Source organism: Anser cygnoides, chromosome 14 (assembly GCF_040182565.1).
Source record: "Anser cygnoides isolate HZ-2024a breed goose chromosome 14, Taihu_goose_T2T_genome, whole genome shotgun sequence".
In the NCBI taxonomy this organism is placed as follows: domain Eukaryota; kingdom Metazoa; phylum Chordata; class Aves; order Anseriformes; family Anatidae; genus Anser; species Anser cygnoides.
The window spans coordinates 4496498-4511119 of record NC_089886.1 but is presented as its reverse complement, the minus strand read 5'-3'; the positions used below and the strand labels follow the sequence as shown (position 1 = coordinate 4511119).

At 40.6% G+C, this 14622-nt stretch overlaps 1 protein-coding gene and 1 long non-coding RNA gene across 4 annotated transcripts in view; one reads left to right on the top strand and one right to left on the bottom strand.

Annotated features, from left to right (window-relative positions):
• Positions 1–14622, bottom strand: part of SPOCK1 (SPARC (osteonectin), cwcv and kazal like domains proteoglycan 1) — a 289273-nt gene that overhangs the window by 9783 nt on the left and 264868 nt on the right. For both annotated transcript variants that reach the window (XM_066977321.1, XM_066977322.1), the window contains 3 exons: positions 8666–8782; positions 1657–1878; positions 1005–1067 (listed from right to left, as the gene is read on the bottom strand). In XM_066977321.1, coding sequence (XP_066833422.1) covers positions 1005–1067; positions 1657–1878; positions 8666–8782 — 402 coding nt within the window. The remainder of the gene's footprint in view (positions 1–1004; positions 1068–1656; positions 1879–8665; positions 8783–14622) is intronic.
• LOC136786416 (uncharacterized) lies at positions 8712–12562 on the top strand. Of its 2 annotated transcripts, none has more exons than XR_010824996.1 (3): positions 8712–8849; positions 9593–9755; positions 11642–12562. It is a non-coding gene; the product is annotated as an uncharacterized lncRNA (long non-coding RNA). The 2 variants fall into 2 exon arrangements; XR_010824997.1 differs by having other exon boundaries at positions 8747–8849; positions 9632–9755.

The window sequence follows — 14622 nt, the reverse complement described above, 5'->3', positions numbered from 1 at the left end:
TGGGCTTCTTATTTTTTCAGGTGGCTTTGAAAATCATGAGACCCATGAGACAGAGCACACAGTGGCTTCCTCCACCAGGACGCACGTTTGAACAAAAATGCAAAATGTTTACTGAATGTAGCACACACACAGCTGAACGATCAATCCTCCCTTCACTCCCACAGCTAGGCACAGCAGGAGCTGCAACTCTGAAACATCTTAATCTTTATGCGAACATGCTATGAAAAGATGATGGAACTAAACCATAATCCCTGTAGCCTTTGGGAATATTTATTCTCATTTTAAACCAAAGAATCCAGGCAGGGATTGTTTCTAAGGTACCTGAACCTTGAATTCAAAGCACTGACTTCTGGGTTTGGTAAAGAGGAGCTTTGCAGGAGTGCTATTTGCAGGGTCTGCTAACGAGCATCTAGAAACATCAGAGTACAACCTAAAAGCAGCCTCAGAAGCAGACTGAAGCCTGAAATGCATTTCAGCAGAGCTGCCATGTGCTCTCTGTGCCGCAGCTTGTAATGCTGGTGAGAAGAGGTTTGGTTTGAGTGTCATATACACGGAATACACTGAAATACTTTTAAGTAGGATTAGACAAAACTGACCCCCAGGGCACGTATGCATTGCACCATGACTGGAAGAAGAGGTGAACCCATTGGCTATATGCTGTGGCACCTTCCATCAAAAGTGGGAGGCTTGAGTGTGAAGCAACTTCTGTGCTTAGTGCTGACCTCCCAGGTGATGAAGGTGATATTACACTCTGCTCAGACAAGGCTTTGCACTTTCTGAGAGCTGTAAATTAGTTGTGAATCCGTTGCCATGCTGACACCTGTTCTGTATGTTGCTATCTCATGATTTGTTTAATTTCATAGTTTCAGGCCTATACTCTGTGGTGCATATTTCTGATTCAAAACATTAGTCTCTAATTGAAAAACCATTACTGCGTATAAAGTTACAATAATCACAGAAGCTTTAATTAGTTGAGTAAATGAATGGCAAGTAATCGAACTTACCCAGCAGACTCTTCCCTCTACTTAGCTTTTGAATTCTATTCATTTCGTTCTGGCAAGGAAGGCCTAAAATATAATGGATGAGAATCAGTTTCCAGATGGTACAGGACAGACTCTAATGACTGGCTTCACTCCTGACATGAAATGTAGACTACAGTACACCTGGGAACGAAAGAGGGCCATATGCTGGTACCGTACTGCAAAACAAATTTATGTCATTAACTCTACTAATTAAAAAAAAATAAAAAATTGCAACATACTTTGAGACTACTGTTTGGGGGCCAATTTCATTGTTAAACTGTTTTTCTTCTTTTCACCAAACTGATATAATGCCAGCTCTCTAATTTTTGATTTGCTAATAGACTAATTTCTGCATTAATAAGAGAGCAAGTTCTTGAGCTTTCTACAGCTTATTTCTAGACTGTGTGCCGGCACTTATTACTGCTTTGTTTCTGCATCAAGGGATGCTAATATAGTTCATCTGTGACATTAAGCACAGTTACACAATGCCCTTTTCACACCAGTGCTAAAGACACGAGCTTTGTAGTGTGGCTGACTACCGATTACAAAACTATCCCTACAAGCAGATCAATCAAAATATAAGCTCGGGGAGACCCAAACAACTTCGCTTTGTACCGCAAATTATACAACTCACCACCTGGCTTCTGGAAGCAGTAACACCACTCATTGTTGGAAAGCTTTCCGTCTTTGAAGGAGTCACAGGAGTTGAAGAGAGGCTTGACACATGGCTCATACTTATCAAGATAAATGGCACTGATCTCTGAGGGATCCAGCAGCAGGTCGTAGTTCATGTCAAGTTTGTTGAACATCCAGCCTAAGGAATCCTTACAGATTGGTAGGATGCTGGTGTCAAATCCTGTAAGAAGACAGGCAAATATCCCCAGCTGAATATCAGCATGCTCACTCCACAGGAATCATTGCTGAGCTGAAGCCATCCTAATTTTTTTTTTTGGTTGGACTCTGAACATTAACTGGATTTGCCCGAACCAGAACAAAATTCCCAGGCTGAACTGATTCAGTAAAGCTTAACACCCAAGCATGGTGGCAGGAAGGAGCACTACTCATATGCTTTAGGAGCTGCGGGGTGGAGAGGGCTGAGATTTGTAGCTGATTACTGTAATTCAAAGTTATTTCTACTCAAAAAACATCACACATACATTTCCTTTTCTTTTTTTTTCCCCTGTCCTCAGTCCAAGGGTGTTGGCCTTATTCCAAAAAAAATGAAATGTGATGAGATAAGTCTGCCTCCACTCATTTTTCAAACCAGGCTGAGTCCAAATGCAATTTAAATCCTGTTTCCAAGATCTGTTTCTAGTTCCCTGATCAAATTCTTTCCTCGCATGCTCTCACCTTCTACTTCTCGGCCCAGCTTTTCACTCTTCAAAGCCCTGCCTCCCATGGTGGACAACAACAAGCTTTGATCTGGATCACATACTGTTGTGGAGGGTCAGGGATATGAAGGGAGGAAGCGTCTCTCTCGCTTGACGCCCCCCCCCCAAAGAATGGCAGTGCTTCAGCTGGGTGCTCCAGAGATCCGCACGTGCTCCTGTACACCTGACCAGCATTATTTGTCCTTGCCTGCTCCAGGATAGCGCAGCAAAAGAGGATTCTGTTCTTCTAGCGCTTTGGAAATCATCGTCATCACTCATTTTAATAGCACAAGTCCTTAAAAGACTGCAACAGCAGTGATACCACAGGAAGACCAAGTCATGCATATGGATACCCACAATGTATATGAGACGCATGTGCCAGTATTTTGCAGTTTCCACAAAAACAGAGGCATTGCCTTCTTTCACATACAAGACAGTACATTATTAGTCCGTACTGTCACTGCATTTTTCAGTACTGTGTACAAACATGGACTAATTTCCTAATTATTTATGATGCAAGAGAGTACATTTGTACTAATAAATCTGAGAATAAGGATCTCGGTTCCAACAAGGACTCAGGAACATGCATATATTAGCTGCGGATTTACACGTACAGAGGGTACCTGAAGCTCCTACCCCAGCACAACGTGCTCGTGTTGCTTCAGCTGCATGCGATAAGCCTGCCCATGCACTATTTGTTCTGCTACGGCCATGTGGAGAAGCCTGATGGGCTTTTTCCTTTGCTGCATCTTTTGTTGAAAGAGGTCAAGCTTAGCCGTATGTGCTGTAAGTGTCAAGTCCCATTCTAGATGTTGCTTTGTTAAAGTGAAACCTAAGATGTTGCTGGAATCACGCTGACAGTTTGTCCAGGCTCTGCAGCCTACCTGCTATTTTAAGCATTAATCCAAGGGAGGGCAGTGCTTTGTGCTGGAAGCTGTGCTTTTTGTATGCAGCTGCAGCTGAAGGTTGTCAGTGACATGGAGGAACAATCAGAAGGGTTAACTAATGGGAAGGTTTATGTCATTCATAATACAAGTTTCTCGAAGAAAGGAAGAGGCTAACACCATTTCCTCAGGGCTAGAGGCAGCTTAGGCAGCGAAGAGAGAGATCATGCTGAACATTTCATCACATTTTTGTGCCGTTATCTCCTCTAATGTTATCTAATCGAGTCTGAGCACAGTGAAAAAGAAAAAGGCTGTATGAATAGAGGGAGGAAGCCTGCCTGCCTTGCTGAAGCAATTAGGGCTATTCACTTCAATTATTTTATTCATCTGAAGAAGGTGAGCAGGACTTGGTCATTCTGCAATCCCTTGTTGAGTGAAATGACTTCAGAATCCTCAACTTTGCTTTTGCAAAGCTCGAAGGCGCAGGGCTGGTGCGGTGACTCCTGTCTTGTGTGGGGTGCATGCTGCGCCTGATTCCCCTCCATGGGACACATTAAAAGCAGACAAACAGGCAAGGGGCGATGATGTTCAGTTGCATGGTGGAGCTGGGATCAGTACGAGATTCAACTAGCCCAGTTTAACAGTTTCTGGGGAAAAATAGCTGAGTTCTGTTGGCTGCTTTTTTCCTGCATGGATGCTATCTCTGGTGATGGTCTTTATACCATGTTGTGGCACTTACTGCTGCTTCGGTGAATAACTGCAAGGTCTGCTGTACAACCAGTTCAGCATGGCATGTGTTGCTTAGCCCTGCGACTCTCTAAAGGTCATCTAACTGGCAAGGATCAATGCAGGGAGGAAGAGATCCTGGCAAGAACTTGCCCCTGACAGCGCCTGTGGATTATTTTTGAGTCTTGTTTTCCTCCCTGCTGGGAAGTCTTTATCTGTGTGTACAACATGCACTCAGTGATACAACAGCAACATGCCCCCAGCACTGAGCTGTCTGAGCAGATCACAAGATAGTGACTGATCTGAATACGAAGCTGCTCTGTGACATACCATCAGGGCTTGAATGCAAGATACAATCATGAAAGGTCACTTACGAAGACAGTTAATTACATTAGATGAAGAGTTTTGATTGGAATTTCTTATAAACAAGGGAGCTTTCACTATTGCGACCGGAGTTCCAGATTAGGTTTGTTAAGAGGCTGTGCTATTAAGCAGTGCTGCATATTAGACAGTGTGGTCTGGAAGTCGTTAAATATTACAGCAGCAGGTGCAATGGAAAGCCCTTAGCTAGATGGTTAATATCAGTGAAAAGGCTAATTCTTTAATTATCCTTCTGTATATGTTTGAAAGTGAATAGTAGCATCTACCTCCACTGCACATCATCTCCTGCTAAAAGCTCCCACCCATAAATCACCTTGTGCAATCCTGCATCTGCAGTCCCAGCCCAGCAATGCTGGATGTTCTCTGCACCCAGCAACAGGAATGAAAGCAGCGTGTGGCCTGAGAGTGCAGTGCAGGCTCTAACTTAGTGTGCAACCAGGGCAGCTGAGGGAAAATGGTTCTCAGGGCCTACCTAGATTCACTGGGAGGTCACTGTGCTCCCATCAGACTAGGTGAGGCCAAATGATGTTGAATGAATTAACTCAGTTTTGGAGTCTTATGATACACTTGCTTACAAATATGACACAATATGTTGGATGAAGTAAGCCACATACTGTAATTCTGTAATGAATGTAGTGCTTGGTAAGTAGGCTGGAACTCCAGCACAGCAGACCTGGCTTAGAAGCAGCCTCAGTGAGATCTTTCCTGCATCTTTCTGGGCGTCAGCTCAGCCCTGCAGGACCTATGGTGAGAGGCAAGAGAAGGGTGCAGGCTTCATATCCCTCCTGCTCTTGGCTCCTGGGCAGATGCTGCCAACACAGATGCCAATTAGTGTCAATTGTGGTGGTTGCTCTCATCTGGACACCTGGTCGCAGCGACCTGGTTTGAGACCATCACATTTCTCATTCCCACTGACAGCTGTTTGACATCCTAACAACATTCAGTCACTACAGATCTGGAAGGAATTCAAACTGGTGACCTACATGTGAAAGTCTAAATATCCCTTTAATGCCTAAAACATTCCATCTTCTCTGAATTAAAATGGAATTAAATTAGGAAAAAACCTATAAGTGAAAATCATAATTAAAAATAAACACACCTTCTGGCACATGAAATTATTTTCACTCTCTTCAAGAGTTGACTTACATAAGCAAGATTTATTTTATTAAAGTATACTACAATTAAATTAACAGGGGAATAATTAACCTAATTTCCCCCATCACTTAAAATAAAGGAAGGAGGAAAAGAAATGTTCCCCAGAAAAGTGCCTTTATATTGCATAGATCTCTGGTGCAAGAAAAACAACTCCCACTCCAACTAAAGAGACTATCTAGATACAACACGGGGATGTTATGAATTATCAACAGGCTCAGGAGCGATTTGAATCTGATCTTAGTACTTAATTAGTTTTATTATTTCTTGTTTCAAAGCATGTCCCTGAGTTACTAATATTATTTATTAAGGATTTTATAATTGTACAAAGATTGTGGAAGACAGAGTTCCTGGACTGTGGTGCTTTGTTGGGATCTCACAGATAGCATGTTGAATGAAGGTTTGAGATTTGAAGCACAATGACTTGCCCTTATCCCTTCCCTTTCAGCAGAGCAAAAAAAAGAAGACAAAAATGTACTTCTTTTTTCTTCACCTGGGGGTGAACTTAATACACTCAAAGAGCTTATTTACACTTACAGTAACATCTTGAAAATTTAATGTAGCATAGAGAAATCTCTGCTGGAACACCTTCTCTAGACAGCTGATGTGTCCGAGGCATCTTAGTCATCACATCCCACCATCTGTTCCTTTTGCTGCCACAGGGGCATACCCAAAATGGATTACTTTGAGGATGTATATGCCTTTTAAGACTCTACAAGCTTAACCAAGCTTGCTCAGCTTAATGAAGTGATCAGCCTAGTGAGGAGGAGAATACATGCAGAGCAACAAAAAAATGCAATGGGTACGTCAGAGCGTATTTCCAGAGCCGCGTATGTCCTGTTTGCATTTGTGTCCAGGATTCACACAAATGTATCTTTTTTCAGTTCGGGTATGTGAACTTTGTTTTGGATTTTGAGCCCCCTTTTATTCTTACAAATGTTTGAAGCTGAAGTTAGAGGAAGCCAAATCCTGCTGTCCTTATTCAGTACTTGCAGTGCTACCAGAGAGAACCAGAGCTGCAGAATTTGGCACATGCAGATCAATTCATGCATACTGTTGCAATTTCTTAAAAAGAAATACAAGCTGAAGTTTTGTGGCATTTAGAAATGATTTGGACATCTTAACTCACAAAGTTTCTTTTCTTTTCTTTCCTTTCCTTTTTTTTTTTTCCTTTTTTTTTTTCTCCTGACACACAGAAAATAAGAAAATGTGCCAAACTAAGTCAACAATCTAAAAATGAACATTGTTGAGATCAAGTGTTTAAGATCATCAAGGCAGCCTTTCATATAAAAGCTGCCAGGAATCAAACTGAACTAAAAAGAGATAACAGCTCCTCTGTGAATCAGAGCAAACACTGCAGAATTACCAGGAATGCTTTTCTTACTGAAATTGCTTCAGCAAAAATCCCACCATCTTTAGGAATGAATTTAGTCTTTGGCCTTCGGTAAGCTCCTCATGAGCAGCTCACAGGTATCTGCATGAAAACATCCTTTTGAGAATCTGATGAAACAAGATTTCACGTGATTCTGGGCATGGGGGACTCCAGAAAAAGTTTTATATTTCTGGTGCTTTCTGTCACGGGGGCTGAAGGGAATTCACATTTTGAAGCCATGATTAGCTGCACAGCACGCTTCTTTTTGCGGTAGGGTTCAGCTTCCTTTACATAAGAATGGTTAAGAAATGTGTAGGACACAGGGTTTTAAAGATACTGACTTTACTGTAAAAACTTTGTAAGTAAGGAACCTATTAAAAAATTTACAAAGAATGTGGCTTGTTTTATCAAATACTTTTAAGATAGAAGTACTTGGCATTAATGAGGTTTGCTTATAGTTTTAAGCATTATAGCCTGGGGTATATTCTGTCTTTTTAGGAAGAGGCAATATATTGCTACAAAACCTCGAAAGTAGCAGAAAAGAAGAGTGGCAGTGCGGACATGGACCAGCAGGAAATGTCCATCCCGATGTGCTGGGTGAGCTCCATCTCACGGATGGGCTGCACGTTCAGCCTCTCCAGCCTCATGCTACAGGGAAATTGGGGCAAAAAAGAAGTAAAAGGGAGCAGCTGCCTTCCTCCACATAACGAATGTGTGTGGACCCCAGTTCTGAGCAGCTCTCCCCAGAGAATGAGGACAGTGAAGTGAAGGTGAGTCACACACCTAGATGAAACTTGTGCATCCTACTTTGCAACCCAGGGCTCGTGTGGTTTGGGACATGCTGTTTAAAAGGATTAATGAGTCCTTACAGAAAATAAATTCGCATCTGCTCTCTGATGAAGATGACCTCTTTTGCTGCTGTTATCTCAATCTTTCCCCTCCCTGGTGGGTAAATGACATCAAAATCAGTCATGTTAGCTTAACCCACAGAGAATAAATGTCCTCTAAACCGTTCACTTTCTTCCTTTCTTTTTTTAAAAAAAGGGAGAAAAAAGTATCAAAGGAAGCAAAGATGGCATTATTAAATACCTGGGACACAACAGATTCCAGCTTTCCATACCACTTAACTGTTCCAGCTCTGGGGCTATAGTGTGGATGTTTTCATTATTCCACCTCTTATAAAAGGCATTAGCAAGAAATTGTAAAATCTGAAGCGAGTCTTTTGCAACGTTAGCTTAATTTTCTGTTTCCTTGTATGCTGTGTTTTTGGTTCATGACTTTGGGTCAGAAAATGCTTGGCCTAGACTTGGGGGCAAGCACAGGCCACTGTCCATCCCCAAGAAGTGATCTGGGTGCAGCCACACTGATTTGGAGGGTCATGGAGATTACTGTACAGACATGAACTATGTCATTCCGCTGACCTCAGGGCTTGACAAAAGTCCCTGAATGACTTTATTTGCTAGTATAGATGTGAACTTTGTGGCCTTTGGACTCAGTTACTTGCCTGGCTAACTTGTAAAGGTCTCCCTGACTGCCAATTTTTAGAGTAGTTTAGGCCAGACAGAGAGCACAGAAGGACTGCAACTCCTTTAGAAAACGGTGCAGCTATTTATTTGCAGGATCAGCTCCCCTGTGTAATTGCTTACTTGCTGGCACCTGCTTGACATGACATTGTGGCACTAACAGCTGTGCTGAGCTCTCCCAGGCTGGGAAGCTGCCTGCAACGCTCAACATTCAACTGGAAAGGTGTTTTCTTACTGCCTTGTGCTGTCTCCGAGCTTGTCGGCTTGATGACACGGTTTGCATCCTCGTGAAGAGCACCGAACCAGTCTTTTAGTCGTGAAGCGAGACTCCTCAATTCTTTGTCCGTGCAAGCTAGAAGAAGAACAAATCACCAGAATGAGTCAAGAGTACCAGCAAAGCAGCTTTCACCAGATATTCTGTAAGAAAAACATTATTTATTGATGGTTGCAAACTCCTTCTCATTAAGGACCCTGAAATAAGAGGAGGTTAGGGAAAAGGATGCAAGTTAAAAAGAAAATGGAAACTATTATGAATTGTAAGTTTTACTTGGGTATGTCCTTGGTAGCTGAGATGGTTTGTGATGGACAAAGTGCCACATGATCTATCTGCAGATTTTCAATTAGAACTACGTGACTATTTAACTTAAATGTTTTCACCTTTCAGGATTTCAGAGAAAAATATCAGTCAACCAGATAGGGAGGAGGGACCACTTGCCTAGGCATACTATTTGAAAAAGATCCTAGGAATAATTTTTAACCACATTTGGCTTAGTATAAGGCCATTATCACAGTTATAGGAAATACATATATTTCTTTATATACATATAAAAGAAACCTGTCATGCTGCTCTAGCTCTACTGTAAATGAGACTTTGCCACCTCTGAAGGCTGTCAGTTCCATTTTGTTAGCTGGGTAAAACAGCTCTTTTCTTATAAATTTTTACTGAGAATTTTTTTTTTCCAGAAATTTCTGCCAAGAGATTAATGTCCAGCCTAAGCAAATATTTTTAAGGAAAAAAGCTGCATTAGTCACCAGTTTCTGTCAGAAAAAATATTATTGTTTCTGTATAATATTTAGTGTTTAAAATTCACATGCTCAGACAATTCTATTATTCCTGCTGTGCACTCATTCTACATTTCAAATGACATTTCTTGGAACGCAGAACAAGATTTTATGCCACAGAGGCAGATTTCCTTCACAGGGCAAGCCACAATAAGTCCTCTCCAATTTGTTGCACCTTATAATATTCCTCCCTCCACCTTCCTGAAGAAGAATCGAGTCCCACAGCTCGTCTTCCCATGTGAAACTCACATCTCGTTGCTGTGGTGAGTATTGGTTTGTTCTCATTTTTTTGGGGTCAGAAATAACTCTGAAGTTAAAAATGGGACATTATAGCTTTTTCTAAGTGGAAAGTAGTTTAGCATATTTAGTGGGTGAGAAAAAGAGGTTGTTTTCCTATTTTTCTGTAATGCTGAAAGAGTTTGATAGATTTTTTTTTATTAAAGAGAAAAATACTAAGATCATTATCCCACTGAGGCAGAGTCCAGGTAAGGAAAAACTAGGTCTTACAGACTGATTTAAAAAAAAAAAAACACCAATGATTCATATACAAGAAAGGGAAGACAATGCAGTATTAACTGCAATGTGGCTTACATTACTGAAAAAGCTTATCACTTTATTTTCTTCCATCTGTTAACATATTTTACTCCTTTTATACTACTTTATCTCTGCAAGTTAAGATAAAAGTCATTAAGTAATAGGATTTTTGAGGTCATCATGCCATCTTTTCTGTCAGGAACATCTCACATTGCTGTGTTTTCTTGGCCGTTACTTACGAACAAAATCTTTTATCCAAGAAAAATCACGACACAAGCAATAGCAGAACAAATTGCACCATCCTGCCTGTAACAAGCCCCCATCAGGAGATGCTGCCTGAAGGTGCGAGATGTGGGTAAATTTAGAGATAATAAATATTCAGGAATGAACTAGCTCTAGACAGGCACGAATGATTTCTGAGTTTGTGAATTTAGATCCATCAAGATAAGGAAATTTCTATCTTGCACTGATTTCAACAGAAGTCTAGCATCTATATACAAGTGAAGGAGACACTTCTGAACGGGATGGGAAATGCTGTTCCTGCATGCCTTCTTGAATTGTCAACACCTGATTTCCATCAGGCATAATTCAAAATATCATTAGGATACTATGGCAATATGAGAAGCCACAATAGTCTTCTTTTCAATCACTTGTCTTCAAAAGTGTTTTCTGAGAAAGAACATACTGATAATCATGTCATATTTCAAAGTTAAAAGTAGTCAGGATCTTTTCTTCCCTTCTGACAAGTAACAGTCTTGTCCTTTGAAAGTCAATTTTATAAAGGAAAAGAGGGAAATATAGTGCATAACAAGTAAGCATTGCTTAGACAATACCTCATACGTGACAGGTTATCCATATGCTCAGAATATCTCACAAATGTGTCTCCAGTCAAAACTGCACATATAAACAAAGCTTTGGCTATGGATTATATCAGGTGGGTGAAAAAAGAGGATTCGGCTGTCTAAGAAATGAGTAACACAGTTTTCTTACGTAAACCTGAAATTTATTAAATATTTACTGTGTCACGTGACATCTCTAGGAAACTCTGGACTATGAACACCCATTCCTGTGCTTTGCAGACACTCTCATGCCTTATGTAGATGCATACTGGGCTTCACAAAATTAAGTCAGTAAATCACAGGGAGAAAAAAATCAAAGAAAATTCCCTCCATGGCTATTTTCTTTGTTTGGATTTGCGTGCTTCCAAATATGAAGATAACTCTTTACACCTCTGAAAGTGGCAAGTCAAAAGGCTCTTGTATTAGCTCTAAAAATCGCACCACCACCCTGCCGATGCACAGCACCAGCCTTGCCTCCTCTCCAGGCCCCCAGCACCGGGCAGACAGAAAAACCAATGTCTGCAAAATAAATCTGGCGAAGTGGCCATTTGGTTTAAACTGCTCTGACTGAGGTAATTTGGATCCCTGTTTTTAAATGGCAATTGGAAACAGGACTGAATGCACAGTGCCAAGTAGGAAAGAAATAGATTAATTAATGGTAAATCAGACTCGAAACAATTTCTCTGTATAGTCCAGCCTATCAAGCATATCAAGATCTGTAAAATGCCATTCACAACTAAGTCATTTTATTTTTTCTTGTCTATAATGCTGTGTAGAGATCCAGCTTTTACCATGTACGTGCAGTCCTGTTTACACCAGTTCTCTGCCATTACCCAAGTGCTGTAATTCATGCCCTATGACAACTCAGTAACATCCTGTAGCTGCTCAAATGCATGGGACCTCTGCATCCTCCTGTCATTCAGTCGTCATATTTCTCTCGATTTTGGTGGAGGAAGAACAGTCTTTCAGCCTCTTCTATGCTGTAGCTTCCTCGAAGACTGCCTCATTCACTCACCTTTAAAAAGGTCCAGCCTTTAAAACTGGACCCTGGATGATGCTTTCTCTTGTTTTCACTGACAAGTTTGCAAAGTACCTAAAACCCTGCAGATTTCCTTTGGAATTTGCTCTGAGGCATGACTGGACAGGCAGTCAAGTACTGGACTTTTCTGTATGCTGGAGAGGGTTTGTTTTTTGCATAACAGATATTACTTGAGCATGTCGCTTATGGATGACTCAATGGTGAATATTCTTTTGAAGTTCTCTCAGGACTTTCTCTCAGCCTTTCTTCAGAAGAGTGTTGTTTCATGAGTAAAACAGGAACTGACTTCTGTTAATATGTGGTGAATAAGAAATTTATTTACAAGACTGCAAAAATTTAATGCAAAATTCAGTTAAATATCTATTCAAGTATCTCATGTCCTCCTTCTTACTTTCTCCTGCACATTAAAGTAGAAATATTATTTTCCATTTCTTTTATTAAATTTTATTTTAATGTAACCATGCATGATTGAAAAGTTCCTGCCTTTCTACCTAATGGAACTGCATTCTTTTCTATTAATTTTATTTGAGTAATTTCAGAAGTATCTAATCATCCCCAGTTTGTTCGTTTTGGGACAAAATATTTTAGACACTTCATTTAGAAGGCACAAGTTTGACACAGACAAAGTCAGGCCCAGGCTCCAGCTGAATATCTAGGAACCAGCACTTAACAATAGTTTATTTCTGGTGGTAGAGCCCATTAGTTACCAAGCAATTAGGAAGCAGAGGTCTGAAGAGCCCTAGATCTAAGTTCCTCATATATACGTTTGCATCAGTTTAAGTTATAAAGCATTTTTAAGAACCATCTTCGTGAAAAATACAGGGCAAATGTACTTTTTTACTATTAATAGAAGTTTCAAGTAGCATTTCTCAGATGAGAAGAATAGGGTTGTAGGAGGAAGAGATGTGATAATGGGTCCCTTGCTATTTGAAGATCTATAAGGAGAGAATACGTAGGTTGCAAACAAGATGGATATTGGCATGACTTGAAGCACTTATTAAAAAATCTGGGATGAAGAGAAACGCCAAGGGAAACAACTCTTCATAACCCACTCTAGAAACTGAAGTCTGTCCAGTCTACTGTCAACACCCGTTTTAAAACCTACTGCTGTGAGAAAGACAGAAGTGCAAACATATGCAAATACACATTTTCACTGCTGCATGCATTTTCTTTGAGATAAGAGAAGTTGGCTTCAATTCATTTCCTACACCTTTTAAAATGGGAAAAACCACTAGAGTTTATCTTCGTTATTTTATTGACATCTCTGTCAGTTCTGCCTTACAGCCTGTCGGTAGCAGGTCCCCATGTAATGCTAATTCCTGGATCCTTCACTGCTGATGTGCTTCGACGACATCAGTTGCATAGCCCCTGACTTCCCCTCATGTGGCAGGTCGGTATTGCTGCTGTTCCACAGGGGGACAGCAAGGCACGTTGGCGAACATCCGGACTGCCAGATGCGACAGACAACAGTGCTCTGTACCTGACGCAGCAGTGGGACTACAACCAGCAGAAGAATCTGTCACTTCTCTGACCAACCAAATTCCTCAGATCTGAATCTGCAGCCATTACGAATTACCTGCATAAGTGATTTAATAGCAAGCACCGAAAGTGCAGATTTATTCCCAAGCGTGAAGCAATTGGTCCAGCAGTTATTTATTCCTAACGAACTAGCACTGTTGCTAAATACCTATTTTCACCAAGCAGAAAACATTAATGCAACCTGATGGAAAGCCACTAGCATGCTGTAAAGGCTTGGGCTTTTATAGGCACGCTTCCATTATGGACTTTTCCCGCTCTACAGGTACCAATCTATATACATTGGTGGTGAAAATTAACAATATAACGTTTAATTTTATTCTTTCAGGGAGGGACTTTCAAAAGCGCGAAGTGCCACAAATCAACATTAAAACTGAACTTGTAGAAGCATAAGATTAAACCACTATTGAACGTTCTCTCACATCCCATTTTTACTCCAGCCTAGCAAAACAATATTGTAAAATCTCCAGCCACTTACAAAACAAGCCTTTTAATTCATATGGCAGGTAACTCTAAACAAAACTTAGTGCAAAGGAAGTACATTACTGCTTTAATGTCTAGCTTGCTGCCGTATTGTTCTGGTACTGTGCAACAAGCAAGAAGTCCACGTTGTCCAGAAAAAAGCTGCAGTGCTACATGACTCTGTATTTCACAATAAGCAAGCTTTACGACCAGACTCAGGGAATGTGTGTAACCTGTTTTATATCATTTGACTTCTCTATTATCAGTCATCTATCCAGCACGTATCTGTTACCTTATCATTATTGCTATTACTGTCGTCATTCATAGAAGCAGTACTATATTTTTACCAATTAAATGTGGACAGACTGGTTATTATTGTTTTACAATATTAAATAGTCTCTTGGGTAAAGACTAAGAAGCAAATTCCCTAATTCTTGGATGCCAAAGTGCAGCCTGTGAATGTTCCCTGAGAGCTGGGCTAGTTTCAGCTGTATCTGTACTGAATAAGAAAAAAACAACCACCACCAACAACAACAAAACACCTGCAAATGCAGAGAAATTTAAAAAAGAAACAAAAGCTTTAAAAAAGGCATATTTAGCTACTGAGGTTAGTGCCCTTTTCATACAAAGGAAAACTGACCTTGCAGAATTCAACTTAGAAACCTCACTAATTTTGAATCTCCTGCTTTAAAAGATGCAAACTTCCTGACATGGAGCAGA